A 17,495-nucleotide genomic window follows, 5' to 3' on the forward strand; every position below is an offset into this window, starting at 1 on the left:
ATTTTTAGATCGTTCTTGAAATAGAGAGAAAACGTCATCTCCTCGGCACACGCCAGAAAGCACAAGACAACGCGGCGTAACCTAGACGCGAGAGCAGACCACGCGCATATTTTCCACGTTATACAGGTACAGGTATAGATGAGCGATAGGTGTGAGTGGTACGGCTATGAATACCTGATGGACGATGGACGGATGGATGGATGGACGGACGGACGACACGCGGTGTGTGTGGGTGAGGATATTTGCATGCGTTTATACCCACGCGACGTCGATTGGCATACCGGAGGACGCGGTTATTACATACGCGACTTTGCAGAATATAGTATATCGCTTATACCGTAGTACGGATGTCTCGCATGACCCGACACCGGACACTTTATGCGGGGTAGGCTGATAGAACGAAATTCAGATCGCGACCGTGGTCGCGACGAAACTGCACGGCAATGCCCGGCAAATCCGAACGAAACGCGCGAATCGTTGCAGTGGATAATTCTCCGGTAGGGCGTTCGATGCACCAGAATTTTTGTAACAGAAGCAACTCGGCTGGCACGCGGTACCGCAGCTGCGAATATAATTAAATGCTCGGCAAACGGCAACGCACGAAATGAATTATTGGCAGGAAATATTCGGATTTTTCCCCACTCCTGATTCGACCCGATTTATGATTTTGAGGAAGCTTATTCTAACGTACGACGACGAGTCGTTCCTTTCCCTGCGTATAAAACAGTGAAAGTGATTAAAATTACATTCCGAGTCGAGTCCGCGTTAAAACGTCTTAAATATCTCCGCGTAATCTTGCGGTTCCATCGTGTCGGATTTACAAGTTTTGAAACACCTTTTTTTTTTTCTTTTTTTTTCGGTCGCTCTTCGGTAAGAATTTGAGATTTAGTGTGTGGCGGTTCATTATATATGCGGATACCTTACCTACCATGATTTATACTTTTAGTTTCTTTCCTACGATCCGACCCAAGAATGAATCACGAGTCGATCTTATCGATTAATCCGTCGAAGTTAGCGCGACGTCGCGCGGCTCCGGAAAATATTCAAAATATCTCCACCCTCGACCTTTTTGGATAAGAATCGCAATTTCCACGAGAAACGAGGTCGCGTTCCAGAGTAATATGCAAAACGGCTGTATGTATACGTATACACGTTCGTCGGATTACTATGTTCGTTGAAAATTACGACAGACTCCTCTGAAAACCACTCGATCGCTTTTGCATACGACGTTACACGCCGGAGATTTGAACGCTAACAAGAACGATCCGAGAACTCACCCGGTGCACCTGGATTATTTCGCGATTCGTGTCTAATGTTAAAATACGCCTGCGAAAATAAAGAATCATAACAAATGCGCAACCAACCTGCTGATAAGGTGGTAGTTGTAATAGGTCCCTTTCGTCGGCTCCGGTGACTTCGAAAGTCGGTGCGGCCGGTTGAGGATACAGACTCGTCTTCCCCGGGTACGAGGTACTTCTCCGAAATTTCACCGGACTGATACCGGTGGGTCCTGGATGTCCTGGATGTCCGGGATGTACGGGATGACCCGGATGTCCCGGATGACCGGGGTGTCCCGGATGACCCGGGAAGGTAGGACTCGGTTTCCTGCCTTGAAGGCTGGCCGCTGCAGCGGCCGCTGCCGCTGCCACGTGGAGCGACGAATGCAAAGGAGGTAAATTGGGCACCGATCTACCGCGACTCCAAGGTGATTGCAAGGCGGGACTTCCGCTCCCTTGGGGACCGCCGCCTCCTCCGCCGGCGCTTCCGCCCCATTGCTGAGGACCCACGCCGGACTGAGAACCACCCGACCACGCGGCGTACCCTTTCCCCTGCACGTAAACCCCGGGGTGGTTCGAAACGGTCGATTGCTGCTGATGTTGCTGTTGCTGCTGCTGCTGCTGCGGTTGGGATTGTTGTTGTTGATTTTGTTGCTGTTGCTGCTGATTCTGAACAACCGACTGTTGCGTTTGGGATTGCTGCTGCTGTTGTTGCTGCTGTTGTTGTTGCTGCTGTTGTTGAGATTGTTGTTGTTGTTGTTGTTGTTGTTGGGACGGCGATGATACCGATAAAACTCCGTGTCTCGAAACAACACCGATCCCGCTAGTTCCACCACCAACACCAACACCGGCACTACTACCACTACCTGCACCACTACCACCCGCGCCTCCTACCCCGCCCCCGCCGACGTGTTGCGGGAAATTGTGACTTGCGGTTATCGCCCTTCTCGATCCCGCGTTACCTGCACCACTACCGCCGCTACCGGTGTTCGCGAATAAACCGGCAGGTCCTCCCGTCGGAAAATTTTGAAAGGCGGCGAGCGATCCGTTTACCGGTAAGGCGTGGAGGCTCACCTCGTCGGCCCACAAACTGGGGACCCTGACGGGATCCGGGAACCCGGATTGCTGGGTCCCGTCTTTGTCCGACCCCGAGACAACGCTCATCGGGGTCATCGAGGTCATCGATGCGATCGAACTCATACCGGTGATTGATCCCATGGAGGAAATCGAGCCGACCTCCCTTTCCTGATCCTGTAAATCCTTGGCTTTGTTGTCCTGTCCGCTCACACCGATATTAGAATCCGATACTGCACCACCGCCCGCACCAGGTGACAACGGAGCCGGTTTATTTGCGGTCTGTTTTTCTATCAGCAGGTCGTCCTGCATGACCGTTGACGGCTTACTGCTACTACTCGATGTAGGCGCAGGGTTATTAGCAAATAAACTGGAGCAGTAGTCCAGCGTAGAGATAACAGGGCCGTATTTAAAGTCCCCCATATATGTTGCGATTCAATTTTCAGATCAACTACACCGTCTCGGTGAAATTCGTACCGTACCCTTTTCTTTTTTTTTTTTCTTTTATAATTAAACTTGGTAAATTTATTTATTTATTTTATCTTTTTTTTTTCTCTTCTTGACGTTCGTCGATTTGGTTCGGAAATAAATTTCATGTACGATTCAATTCCCAATATTCAAGCTGTGTGCATTATCATGCTTGGATTTTTCAAAAATCCTTCCGTTTTCGGTTCTTCTTTGCACCGGATCAAAACTGACTATATAACGTTATTTATGTGTTCAATATTTATATAAGTTCATTCTTAAAGTTTACATAGAAAAAGGTAGGAGCGTTTAAAATCGAATAACACGTTTCTTTTTTTACTTATATATGCATATATACATATATAATTTTTTTTTTTTTTTTCAAATACCGGCGTTAAAAATTTTTTCTTTTCACTAATATTTATACAGTCATATATATATTAAACTTTTACAATACCTCCTATCAAATCGTTAATGTATCAGCGTTAGATTATTTATTATTATTATTATTAATAATTATATTATTATTATTATTGATTAATTTTTATCAATATATCGTTATCAATTTTAAGACTATTGTTTATTAACGTTAATGAAATTTTTTGTTATTAATACTATTATCGTTAATATGAAATATTATATCGCGTATATAATAAGATCGAACTTTGAACGAATGGTCTGAATGAAAATTTTGTACGTCTTCGACTATAAGTTGAACCGACAGGAAGAACGACGCATCTTTGCTCCTTCTCGCAGTTATATACCTGTGTGAACCGCACGCGTTATTTTATCGAGCCAAATATACCAACTTCCCGGTGAACTCGGTTCTATTTCACCGTTCACCACCGCAGCAACGACGATCCTTTATCGTTATATTATCCGTTGCTAAATCGAACGTCGCTCATTTTTGGTCATCATACTTCTCCTCTCAGTTGGGGATATTTTGTTATTGATCGCGGATGCGGAAATTATTGACGAATGATATCGTTGATACGCGGTCGAGGATCTGCGGATAAAAATTCTCCAAGGCACCCGCAAATCATCCCATAATTTTTCGATATATTTAATATCGGAGATAATGGACCGCGCGCTGCCGCAGCACGGAATCTTCTTCAAAATCTCCACCTCAAGGAGACGCGCTTGATAGATGTATCGTGCACGGAGATGATCGCGATAAGGGAGACACCTAATGCCTCTGCATAATTATCGTGTGTACTCCTCTTCCACCTCTTCTCTTTTTCACTTTTTCTTATTTATTCCGTCTTTGACGCGACGCGGAAAACGCGAGAATCGCGATTACGGTCCCTCGTCGAATTCCGGAAGTTGAGCGGCCCCCAGCTGTTGACCGAATATGCTCTCGTGTATTTTTCGAAATCCTATGCAGGAATCTCAGCGGGTCACTACGTACCCCAGATTCGCCCAGGTACCGGAGAAGGTGGACGCGTCGTAGCTTGACGTGGTTGAAAACACTCGTACGTTTTATTCGCGTACGGTATCGGTGTACACGCAGCACCAAGTTATCCCGGTATTTGGCAGCGACTCGGCGGTACCGTCACTCGCGGTAGGGAGCCGCGTCGATTCGTCCTTCGACGAAGAAGGAAGAAACGTTCGCAACTCCGAAACTCGGATGTATGATCACCACCACCACCACCAGCAGCACCAGCAGCACCAGCAAGAGCAGCGGGAGGATAACGACGTCGACGAAACGCGCACCGGGTCAACAAATTCTGTGCGTGTGTACCGCACGCGGGGGATGATTATTCGAATCCACTATCGACATTCGTTCGATTTTACATTCGAGAGAGAACAATTTTTTTTCTTATTCCATCTCCATGCGGTTACACGTACGTTTACACGACACTTGACTCGTCATGCGTTCCTCCTGTATGTGTGTTGGAGATATACGTATGTAACGGTTTTTGAAGAACACTCATGAGTTATATGGTCGCGTTGCAGGCGTCATCATCGTCGTCGCGATACCATCTGCAACCGTTCGCGAACTTCCGATTGGATATTTATTTATCGTTTTCTTTTTTTCTTTTTTTTTTCTTTACTATTTTCTTTAACGTGTTACACGGTACACGTTGTACGCGAACGCTGCGCAGCGCGGGTAAAGCGGAACGTAGAAATTTTCATGAAAATTATTAGATAAGAGATACAGATAAAATAACACGTCGTTATAACGTTACGTTACGTAGATTTTACGTTACGTTACGTTGCGAGGCGAGGCGAGGCGAGGCGCAGCAACAACGACAACGACGATTATCTTTTGATTATACAGATAATACAAGTAACAAGAATAAAAATTCGTTCCGTTTATCCGTTTTTTTTTGTTTTTTTTTTTTACTTTATGTACGTATAATATGTGTATATAATATTATTGTTCTTCTTATTTATTTGTTGCTGTATATAAAATCTCAGCGAGTCTCCTCGTCGCCGATAGCCGTTAACTTAACGAAAAACCGTGTTCCCGTGATCTTTGACTTCAGACTAGACCGCATTTTTTTTTCCTCTTTCTTTTTGCGTCTGTTGTTTTTGTTCGGTTCCTTCTATTCGTTTAGTCAATTTTCTTTCTTTCTATCTTTCTTCGGTTTTGTACGTCTTTTTAAAAAAAATTTTCGTAAGATTTATTTTAGTTAAATTTGCTTCGTTCCTTTTTGATAATCGTTAAACCTGAGTGCGGCGACCGTCTGACTGATTATTTTGCGGCAGTCGGTGGTTATCAGGCCCTATACGTGAAGTGTCGTGCGATGGCGTGTTCGAGCGGGGTGCCGACTTTAGGTATACTACCGAGCTCACAACGCCCGAGCTCGAGCTCGGGGAGACGACGCTCTCGGTCGTTCGCTACGCCGCACTCAGCGACCGGAGGCGCACGCAAGCGCCGCGACGCCGTGATGCCGTGACGCCGTGACGCCAAAGTCGCGTAAAACAAGGCTACGTACACATTGCATAGATGTACCTGTACGCCACCCACGCCTACACGGCTCTATGTTTCTATAAAAATAAAGAATCACCCGTCGCACTCACCTACATCTTACTCGAAAACTTATCCATTAGGTCCAAGTTCTTGTGCGACGCCAAGCCGGCACGATATCCTAGAAAATTATAAATTCCGTTTCACGCCGTGTACGAAAATTTCAGACTTACGTGTAACGAGTAATCAATTTCATCAGATTCTGATGATCCTCGTGCAACGGGGTTATGCTATTTTTCGCAGCGTTGTGCGATCCCAGACCGAAGAATTTTTACTTTCCCGTACATGATGTAAAAGTTTTTTTTTTTAAACCAACCGATGACGAACCAGAGAGTGACGCTTAAATACCTTGCTGAAGGTTCCCGTTGAAAATTTTAATTCCAAGCCACCGGAAATTTGTATCGGAATTCAATCGTTGCCTCGATCGTTTGAAATACGTATAATTCGAAACGGCGCCATTTTGGAACTGCGCGACGCAGAGTGGATGACCGGATACGGGGTCCTTATGCGGACCCGTAATATTTTCATGGCAAATCTAACCGGCGTAGGTATAAGTGCACAGTTTTTATCGTTCAAATTATTTTAGTCATTAGATACTGAATGATAATCAGCTTTCTATACTTACAATTAAAACAGGTTTAACAGCCGCAGTGGTGCACCACAGAATTGATCACGCTGCTGCATCAACAGTTCGTTCTTAGACAAGTGACTGCAGCTCGAGGCACTAGTAGCCCTTGGCATTATTGCATTATTGTTGATAATATTTCTCGTTTAAATATAAATGAGATCATAAGTACTTCGATTATTGCGTATATGCATTATAAATATCTAACTTGTACCTGCAGAGTCAAAAAATAATATACGGGAGAAAAATCGAACTTGCGGCATTTAATCTCTGCTCCGGCATACATACACCGGCATCTCATCGGATTTTTGCGTAACTTTGGATTTTTTCGATTTTTGGGCCGAAAATGAAGTATTTTAAAAATCGATCGTATGACGCTTTTCTAACGTAATTTGACCTCAGGGACACGAATCCGTTGGCCAAATTGAGCTATGAATTTTTCTGGTTGAGATATCTCAATTTTTCTGCTCCAAAAATCGAAAAATTGGCGATAACTCGATTAATTTTATAGATAGATCAATTTGGCTTGCGGATTCGGATTCCTGAGATCAAACTACATAGAAATAGTATATAAAACCCAATAAAAAAAAATATTGATTTTTGACCCCAAAATCGACAAAATTTCAAGGGGTACCCCTTTGGATTTTTTCGATTTTTGGGCCAAAAATGAAGTATTTTTAAAATCGATTGTATAGCGCTTTTCTCATGTATTTTGACCTCAGGAACACGAATCCGTCGGTCAAATTGAGCTACGAATTTATCCCACCGAGATATCTTTGATTTTTCACTCTTCGGAGCGATAAATAGGCGACAACTCAATCACTTTTATAGATAGATCAATTTAGCTTGCGGCTACGGATTCCTGAGCTCAAAAAGTGTTGGAAAAAGATCATGCTATCAATTTTAATTTTTGGCCCGAAAATCAAAAAAAATCAAAGCAATAGTTATTTAGATTTTTACGATCAGCCAAGTACCGATTGTCATGTAGTCTGGCGATTAGCGTGGATTTGGGTTACGCTAAGTCCGACAAGCTCAACCGGTGACTCCGGTGATTTGTGACTCAATGAATCGAACTGAAAAATAAAGTTTTTCCTAATCTACGAGGATTAATCGCTAAATAATTTTCTTTTCACCTTCGTTCATCGGATCAAAGATTTCATTCAAAACGCCATGCGAAATTGATGGCGCAAGCGCATTTGATCACCCTACGTAAATTCGTTATGCGCGCACGGAGGAGTAGTATAACAAGAAACGTCATCCAATGTGAGCCCCTGAAGTCGGGGTCCGCCAGGGTCCACGTCTATTTGATATTTGAACAATTACTGTTTAACAATTAAGAATGTTGCGATCAACGATGATGGTCAGTGCGTCGATGACCAACAATTCTCTCGGTATACTGAGTGTATTGCCTAATCCCATTTGTGTACAAAGTGTTCGTTGGTGGCGAAAACCGCGGTGGGTGCCCATGGCCAAGAGTAAAATATTCAGGATACCGGAGAGACCAAAAATACCCGTTGATGAGCAGCTTGAATTAAAAAGACTTCATGACATCTATAAAACTCACGTCAGATCCATACGGTAATTTATTTCTCACTTTGTGAAAACTGTTGTAACGCGAATTACTTGTAAGCACAGATCTCTCGACATAACCTATTATTACTAGCCTCAGACTACGAACTAGTCGGAATACTTTCTTTCAGTGATAAATATACACAAACAAATCTTTGAATCAATTCTTCTGATTTTTATTTCAGGCGGCATATAAGAGATATGATAGGATCATCTGTGGTAAAGCTTGATGAGGAATTGCATCTAAAAGAAGAGCAAGAAGATTTTGAGCGCTGCTGGAAGATAAACGAGGATTGGAATGCAGCTAGAGCAAAGGAAAGAGAGGTACGATTAGCCGAAGAATGGAAAATCCGCAGTGAACAGATACTCGAAACAATGGTTATTAAAGACCAGTATCGGAAAGACAAGCTTGAAACAATTGAGGAAAAAGTGAAACAGCTTAAAGAAGCATCCAAGCACTTCATAACAGCGGATAACATAGATCAAGCTATAGAAGATGCTCTAGACAATCCCGTCAATTATAATTGGGCAATGGATTCTGCTGGCACTATTTATCGTGGAAAATATATCAAACCAGAGTTTGAAATTAAAGACAAGCAATTAAGACATCAGCAGCGTAATTAATAAGGCAAATTATTGTAGATTGTTTTAATATGAAGTTAATGATAGCATTCGTATTTTCTGTATCAATGATAAACGAATACTTTACACAAAGAGTTGTGTACTAACCATTTATTTACTTCATCCCATTATATCCAGAAACCTTGGATTCCTGTTATAGAATTCGTTTATTGAAAATGATGTATAACATGGTTTATTTACAAAAAAGAGAAAACAATATTGCTGACACATTGTTGAAGTCTGGTTACACGAGTAGCTTCATATAATATTTATTAAAATCATTTTAACGTAGAGTTGTAACGACGTGCACTCGTCAGATATTAGGAGGTATGACACACGACGTATCAAACGTAATTTCGATCTGTTTGCGGATGAACAATGGTACTTTTATTTACAAAAATTCATCGGTAAGTAAAAAATCTTGCATTGTTTGTAAAACTTCTGATTGTCTGATTATTGAGATTCACAGATTTTAATATTATTAATTGATCGTATTGACACATAAATGAACACAAGGGACATTGATACAGGAGATCCAAACAGATCAATTTTACGAAATCAACGTGTAAAATCTCTGGTTAACATTTGGCATTATATCTTATAAAATAAAACTTTTAACCGTCTAGATTATTGAAGATTTGTTCTGACAAATTGTTGTTTTCAAAGTGGAAAAATATATCCTAGAAAGTCAGTATCATTTCTGATCACCACGCTAAGTTCATTAGTTTATTAGCTACTGGTATCTCTGCTCTCTAATCCCATGGCACATTAAAATACTCTAATCAGCCACACACGACCCCCGAATAATTTGAAACGTACTAAATAGGTTTAATTACAATCCAGTGAATGCGTACCTATTTGTAAGTTATCTGTTTCAAACCGAATATTATTTTTTTGTGTCAAAACAGTATCTATTATTTCTAACATATCTTTGGCTTTTATTTAAAACCATTGAATTTTCAGTGTATATTTGCAGAATCAGAAGTGATACCTTGAACACGATTCACTCTGTCCTCAAATATCATTGAATATAATAGAAATAATTATATGTATATATAGTATATATTTTTTCGTTTACTCTTCCCTGTTTTCCTTCGTTAGATGCTTCAAAACGTATAGGTAATGATTGATAATAGAAAGACCGATTTGTACAAATTGATTCTAGGTAATATGTCTATAATATTTTTTTTCAACTTGGACACATGTAATAATATTAGTTATTTGTATCTGCTCACTTATGTACGAATGTATTTCCAGTGTGTCTTTGAAGAATAAGATAAATTACATGGGTATTACATGAAGTGATGGTGAGACCTTGATAAGGCAGTAACTAAGCTATGGTTAATCGATTATTTTAAATTCGAGATCATAATGTGTTCGGTTGCAAAGGATATAAGATAGTTATCTATTTCTTTCTCAGATGATTCAAAAAATATCTAAATTACGTACATAACTAAAATTCTTACACCTAACTCGGGTACATAAATTAGTATCTTATATTTTTAAAACAAGATGCTTAAACTGCTCAACAAATTGAACGTATCTAAAAGTAACGAAAATGCTTAAGCTACACCGTGTCACCTTTGTAAACAGCCAGTTGTGAAGATGTATCAAATTTCATGTGCAGATTGAAGTACATTACATCAGTTCAGTTATAATAACATAAAAAGATTACAGATATTCTATTCCTTACAAATAATCGAATAATTGTAAAAAAAAAAAAAATACAAACAAAAAAAAAAAAAAAGAAACTGCAAGGGTTGACACAAATTAGTGCCTTAGGTACTTTATGATTAGGTCTGCAAGTGAAGTTGCATCCTTGTTACAGATTTGGACTATTGCACGTCGTTTAGTTTTAAATCGTTGCATCAAATGCTACATAACTGATCTTTGTCAATAAATAGACTCCACATGCAATACCGTGATCGGAACTGCATTCATCTTAGTAATACCCTTCACGAGTATAAGTGAACTTGTGAAGCCTTTTAATACGTGGGGTAAATTAGCAGTACCAAAATGAAACAATAGCAAATCTGAGTTCAGCGCGGTTGTTGAAGGTAGAATTTTGGATCGCAGAAAAAAGCTACACAGACGCATTTGGAGCTTGTGAACCTAATACATAGTATAATTAAAAACAACGAAAAAATGGCACGTACATTACTATAATAATATACGAGCGCGGGTATATGCGCTCGAATTCTGCTGCTCAAAACTGTGATCGATAACATTTATAATGGTATCGAGAAAGATTAAACTTTTATTTGACATTTTCTGTTCCCTTTTACAGGATTGTAACACATTTAGGCTCGCATTTTTAATTGTTCAGCAACTTCATCAGCCGCCAGTTACTAACAATACTATTAAATAGCTGTGCTTTGTAAGTCGATTAATAATTTATAACACGTTGAAACTTTAACGAACAAAAAGCCATAATGTTAAGTCACAACCAAACTGTGTTTGACGGTAAATAGACAATAGATGGATCATTTAGTACTAGTGTTACAATGCTAACTGCATTGTCATATACATATGATATAACGTACGACATGATAATACAATATGTAATGTAAGGTGTACAAAGTTGAAGATTGAAAGTAACAAACAAAAAAATTGGACAAAAAAGATGATGATGATACTTTATATAATCATTATACGTAGGTGATTAAAGTTCTACACGTCAAGATGAAAACAAATCGCTAAATAATCTCTACTCCATACAACAAAGCAAAAATATAATACGCGTCAATAAAAACAAGCGATAAAACAATTTTTCTTTTATAATAATTCATAGTTATAAAAATTTTGGTCAAATCTCTACTCAATAGAAGGTACTAATTACCATATAATAACATATATTCGCACGAATATATATAATAAATCGGTTAGTAATTCAATTTCTCAACAAATACTAAGCTAATACAAAATATTTAATCAGAAATGTCTTGATAGTAAACTATGCTATTAAGAAAATCAATTGATTGTTTATGAAACATACTTTGCTCTATGAAATACCACCAGCCACCAAACAATATTACCTACTTTTTTCGATCATGAAACTTATATACACTCATGTATATTGGTGACTTTAATTACTCATATCAAGTTGGCGTTGTCTAGATTGTTTGTTTCTTCTTTTAATATTTCATAACTTCAATACAAATATTGAGCTGTTCCGTAAAAATGTACTGACACTACTGTCTTTCACATATCTCAACTTAGAAAAACGACATAACAGCATTCCTATGAAAGCAAAATCATTTCACGTAATTACAAACCCTAAAAAAAACCTCTTAAGCGCGCTATAAGAATATGCTACCTTTTCATATCTTTGTTTCATTCTTAAATACATCTCTAATTTGGGTGATCAAAAAATAAAATTTTGTATTGCACAACAGCACAAACATGCCGATTTTCTGATTTTCTGTACACAGCAATCTCCGTATCGCTTTGTATCATACAAAGTACAAATTCGATCGATAGTTCAAAGTATTCAATTTTGCCATATCGGCCAAAATGATAATTTCGTAAAAATTAGAATTTATATTTCACCTCTTCCATTCCATTACTTTATCAATATTCACTGGCATTTCAGGAAATGTTTTTTCACCGGGAGTTTCAAGCAATGGTCTCCTCCACCAGCCGGCATACGAATCATGGTCTCAAAGTTATTAAGAATGTAATCAAATGTTCTCCAAATGTTTGTCATTACCCAAAACTTGTAAGTTGAGTTACAGCCCATCAGTTAATTGGAGAAATCGTCAAACTACTTCAACGGAACAACCGACGGCGAAAGGTGGAGAAAATATGTATGTATGTGTATATCTGTACCGATATAGCACAGAATCAAATACGACATGATATTCGTATGCAATAAGCAGCAAGTCACCTATTTTTTGAACCATTTGTTGATTTTTGGTCCATGCGCTTTGGTTCATAAATTTATCAATTTATGATCGTCACATTCAACAGTTACTCCCATCCCTCGGATAAATAAAATATAGAGAAATTCTGAAGTTCACTTACAATTAACTGAAAATGGTGAGGAGTGTTTATTCAATACCACGTGGCCCGTCGATTGGCATCGTATGCAGCACTTCATCTAGAAGCTGCAAGGCTCGATGTAAGTGAACCTAAACAATTAATAAGAATAATAAAAGTTTCATTAAGCACTCAAAGATTCTGTACATGCCTAGTCATATTTTATAAAAATTCTGACCCACCTCGATCCAACAGGGCGTTTCTTTTATACTCTGTCGAGGATAATCTGGTCCCCATCCTTTTACAAAACTCAGACGCAAGATACACAGTCGACGTAGATCGTCCACACCAATACCAGCTGCCGCACTTAGACCTGATTACAAAAGATATGAATTATTTGAAACCATGACAAAATATCTACGTGGACATCTTAGCATTTGAAGCAATGTCTAAAAGCCTACTTTTGGTAATCGGTGCGCCATGAGTCAAATGACCAGCAACAGCAGCCGCTTGTGCTGCTGCTGCAGCTTGAGCAGTGGCAGCTTGCCCTCGCATTTGCTTGTGGCATTGACGAAGATCAAAGACCTTGATATAAGCAGATGGATAAATCTTATGCACAGCGTCACCAGGTGCTCGTCCAGCCTCTCTATCGAGATAATATGATTGAACAAAAACACTATGCTCACTTTGGCAACGAAGCCAAACGTCACCTTCACCTCTAAGGTCCAGCACCACTCCTTTACCTGAAATTGAAATAGTTAAATGACGTTCGATAAATTGATTGATGTCCAAAGATCACAATCAATTTTGGAACACTCACCAATGTGAAGACGAGCACGCTCGCTTTGTTCGGTACGATGTACGTTACTCAATGCTCCGAGACAAAAGCGATTTCCACCACTAGGATCAACGTATCCATCCACCGTTACAGTTGGACACCCACTGCTGACTTTAAAAGTTTCGCCGACCTGGGCATCCAGTTCAAAGTAACCTACCGAGCACCAGTATTCAGGAGCTGGTTGTGTGGATAATAAACCTCCCAAGCTTCCACCAACATCTCCTCCATGTCCAGTACCCCCTAAAGATCCAAAATAGTCTTAAGTTCACACGGCCCAAAGAATTCGGATGATTTGAAACTAGGATTAAAATAACTTACAGTAAGATGCTGCGTGAAGATGACGGTGATCTGGTGGCTGCATGCTCTGGGTATACGTGAGAGTGTTTGCTCCCGTCCATTGAGGAGCTCCAGTGTTATAAGGATTCGCCACAGTCGCAACTGCAAATCCATTCTGATGATGCATATGAACAGGTGATACGGGTGAACTCTGGCCACCCCCTAATCAAGAAACATAGAGATGCCGATGAACAAGATCCTACAAACTTTGTCAGACTAAGTGAATGTTTTTTTTTTTTGTTTTTACCAAGAGATGCAGCTAACGCATCAACGCTGGTTGGGGGTTGATTCAGATCTTGTGGAGATGTAGCTGCCCCGTAAAAAGGTTCAGTGGACTGTCCTTGAGCAGTATTTAAGATTTGTGAATTACCAGCAGTGCTTCCAGTTGGATTCAATGTCTGTTGTTGATTTCCTACTGAATGCCCAATAGGGTGAACAACAGCTGTAAATCAAAGTTTATGGATTTCGATTAAATTCTGCTGTCACATAATCAATCCTTTATCCCTGTTTCTATTAATCCACGCTGCCAGAAAAATTGCCAAAATAGTTTTCAATCAAAAAAATACATTAGGTAGGAAAAACCATGGTGAGCATGCTCTGAATAAAAATGCTATATGAATCAAACATAATAATAAATAACTGAATTTCAAAAAAGAAAAAAACTAAACATTACGTACGATGGTGCATGTTACGAGATGCAGGGTGGTGTGGCGTGGGTATCCACGTTTGTCGAGGACAATTGTTCTCTTCCAGTTTGGTTTGTGGGTTGCCACCACCCGCACTCCCGCCCGCGACAAACATGCCTTCATTTCCAGCTGTGCAATAAAACCAAAATAAAATCAAATGAAATGTAAATAAAAGAAAAATTAGCAACAAACATATGAGTAACAGAACCAATCAAAGAAGGCAGCTGAAAAAAATCTTATGCTATGATCAAGGCTATCAAAATTGTTATTAAAATGGCATCGCATAAAAAATAATAAATTAAAATCAAAACGCGTTATCAAGAATTGCTCGATCAATCAAATATCAAACACTAGATTGGCGATAATCAAGAATTTTATTAAATTACCGAAGTATCCAAATCATTGCACGGTCCTTTATACCTAAACACTTGTAAGTTTGGAAGTAATGAAATCACAACAGTGGAATGATTATTCAATGAGATAAGTTTTAAACAAAACTAACCTGGATTAGGCGGTGGTAGCCCAGGAATGAAGGCTTGTTGAGAAGGTTGCGGATTGTTGGGTGGCGGAGGTGGTGGTGGTGGATGGTGCTGAATCGTTTGATTGATCTCACCATCTACATCCATTCCAGTTCCTCCTCCTCCGCCTCCTCCACCTCCCACAGTATATTCGTCTTTGACCAAACGGCCTCCCGGACCAACTCCAACACCAGACTGCAGCGTCAGCCCAGACAGGTCTGTAAAGAACGGGTCTGTGCGGGGGAAACCAACCCATTCATTCCATCATACACCGAAGAGTGAATAAAAAATAAAATAAAAAATGAGTCCACGATAATGAGAACCTAATGAAATCATTATGTTTGAAAATGACAAGAAGAACCAAGGAACCATTTTCATGCATTTTAGAACTGCCTTAAAGTTTTGCTGACTAATTAATGATAAGAAAAATTGTTGAAAACTCAGTTGAAAATCAAAACGCGATAATGATGCTCCTGTCATATAAATCATCAATGACAACTTAGTACCATAGGAATCACTTAATTCGATCTGAAGATTCATCTTTACCTATTCCAGGTGAAACAACCCTTTCATAATGGTAAGGATTGACACATACTGAGTCGCATTTGAGGTCAAACGCGAATTGGCAGTACTTCACATGTTTTAACTCATTTTTGTGAAGATCAGGCCAGCGCCAAATCCTAGCATAAATCACATGGGGGAATCCCTTTCGTCCTGCTACCTGTAGTCTGCCATCGAGCGTCCGCTGAATGGTCACACATTTACTAGGATGAGCTCCATTGGTTGTAATCGCTGTTATAAGGCTGTCCAGTTCATCTCTTTTTTCCTGTTGATTATCAATTGACGAATTAGTTCTTTCTTGATAGGTGAAATAAAAAAACAGAATTCATTTATAATTACTTTCAGCTTTTTGACCAAAGATTCTATCGCTCTCTTGCTGAACCCCTCGCTCTCTCCCCCTTGACGATGGCACATAAGCGAGTGGACTATGCTGAGACATGCATCGGCACTGGTAGGTGCACTCGGAGCTATACCAGTCATTTCCCTTACTACATTCAACAGATAAAAAATATGAAGATTAGGTCTCAATTGAAATACTCAAAGAACCAGCAGACAACGTGTAGCAAAAATTACGGTTGAACTTACACTCGGGATTGGGGGGCATCGGCGAGGGATAGAGATGTGCTCCCCCACCCGCGAGTCCGACCATCTCGGTGAAAGCCGTGGCGGCTGTACCTTGTTATCCTTTTGAATATGAAATCTGGTCCAACCTCACGGTGCTCCCAGCCCCAGACAATATTCTTTCAAGCTCTACCATCTAGCAGCGTGTAAATTTTTCCATACGTGAAACCTATCAACATTTGTATTACCCAGCTTTAATATTAATTGAATCTTGATCAAGGAAATAATAATTATTTAACCGGCCGTTAAGTCGAGGTTATTTTATACGTGAGCATTCGCCACCAAGAATAATAGGCAATAATCATTCAATATGCATTTGTGATCGATGATAATTATGCCAGAGTGACAGATATGATAAGAAAAAAAAATCATCATAGCACGCACTTGTTAAAGGATTTATCAGAAGAGTTATTCCGTTATCTTTGACGGATCAATTGACTTTTAATGAGGTATGTAAACCACCATAGATTCGGTAACGTCGTAGATATATATATTTTTATTCACCCCACTATTTGTCACCAGTTCGAAGGTGTCGTCGATAATAACGCGAACGATTGGGTTACTGTTGCAATTTTCGTAGAAAAACAAAGCCCTTGTTGCAAACCGTAGAAGCGCATGAAGTGAGCTATTCGATTCCGTAGGGTCTTCGAGCTGTCAATTAATCGAACGAGGGTATAGATATACATGAACGTAACACATGCAAGTTGTTCCTGGTATTTGCTATTTATCAAATTTTTTCGAAAACGAAACTGCGTTTTCAGTAGCCCAAAACGTTGATAATAGTTTAAGTCACGCTGGTGCAACTGGCGTGCCCCGCAGCAAATAATTTCATATGATCAATTTCTTCGACCGGCATATAGTTAACTTTCATCCGTAAATTATTGAAAGTTTTGCACCAAAGTTTTACACCGATGATAATAAGCTGGTGCCAAACATCGTTGACACAACTCGCAGCAAATAATTATGTGTGTATACATACGTTTGTTATTAACAAAAATCCATTTCATTTGCGTCACCATCTGAATAAAACCTCACGTCAATGATTTTTTTTTAAACTCACACCACACCCACGATTCAGCTTTGTATCAGCTTTTATGTTACGAATATCCGCCTCTTCTGCGAGATACGCAGAACAGCTCATTTAATTTCCAGAATACACGACGATACAATCATACAATCAGCCATTTTCAAAGACGTTCACAGGCGCGAATCTCCCAACGACTATACATGTCGTCAGGAAAGAAACTCTCAGTGTAAAACCAATCTGAATACATTTCTAAATGCCCGGATCCGGGACCATAGACATATTCCAAGTTCAGTGACCATAATCCAAGTTCGGCGGGTTATTTTGA

General features: G+C 39.8%; 3 protein-coding genes across 7 annotated transcripts in view; 1 reads left to right on the forward strand and 2 right to left on the reverse strand.

Moving 5' to 3' along the window:
- Nucleotides 1-5,829, reverse strand: part of LOC105693413 (cytoplasmic polyadenylation element-binding protein 2) — a 91,228-nt gene extending 85,399 nt beyond the window's left edge. The window contains exon 1 of the mRNA XM_012413313.3: nucleotides 1,365-5,829. Coding sequence (XP_012268736.2) covers nucleotides 1,365-2,774 — 1,410 coding nt within the window. The 5' untranslated portion in view covers nucleotides 2,775-5,829. The remainder of the gene's footprint in view (nucleotides 1-1,364) is intronic.
- A 1,825-nt stretch (nucleotides 5,830-7,654) lies between these two features.
- Nucleotides 7,655-8,700, forward strand: LOC105693353 (probable 28S ribosomal protein S26, mitochondrial). Its single transcript, XM_012413198.3, has 2 exons — nucleotides 7,655-7,993; nucleotides 8,170-8,700. The coding sequence occupies exons 1-2, from the start codon at nucleotides 7,755-7,757 to the stop codon at nucleotides 8,606-8,608; spliced, it is 678 nt and encodes a 225-aa protein (XP_012268621.2). The 5' UTR covers nucleotides 7,655-7,754; the 3' UTR covers nucleotides 8,609-8,700.
- A 53-nt stretch (nucleotides 8,701-8,753) lies between these two features.
- Nucleotides 8,754-17,404, reverse strand: LOC105693387 (mothers against decapentaplegic homolog 4). 5 transcript variants are annotated; one of them, XM_012413255.3, is made up of 12 exons: nucleotides 17,123-17,403; nucleotides 16,108-16,312; nucleotides 15,862-16,010; nucleotides 15,508-15,787; nucleotides 14,946-15,179; nucleotides 14,435-14,572; nucleotides 14,005-14,199; nucleotides 13,740-13,919; nucleotides 13,404-13,661; nucleotides 13,045-13,326; nucleotides 12,826-12,956; nucleotides 8,754-12,735 (listed from the first exon to the last, which is right to left on the reverse strand). In XM_012413255.3, the coding sequence occupies exons 2-12, from the start codon at nucleotides 16,169-16,171 to the stop codon at nucleotides 12,655-12,657; spliced, it is 1,992 nt and encodes a 663-aa protein (XP_012268678.1). In that variant the 5' UTR covers nucleotides 16,172-16,312; nucleotides 17,123-17,403; the 3' UTR covers nucleotides 8,754-12,654. The 5 variants fall into 5 exon arrangements, with proteins under 5 accessions (XP_012268678.1, XP_012268676.1, XP_020712309.1 ...); XM_012413253.3 differs by having other exon boundaries at nucleotides 14,946-15,194; XM_020856650.2 differs by having other exon boundaries at nucleotides 14,946-15,194; nucleotides 16,648-17,403.
- Between the last annotated feature and the right edge of the window lie 91 nt (nucleotides 17,405-17,495).

This window comes from Athalia rosae, chromosome 1 (assembly GCF_917208135.1).
Source record: "Athalia rosae chromosome 1, iyAthRosa1.1, whole genome shotgun sequence".
Lineage (NCBI taxonomy): Eukaryota > Metazoa > Arthropoda > Insecta > Hymenoptera > Athaliidae > Athalia > Athalia rosae.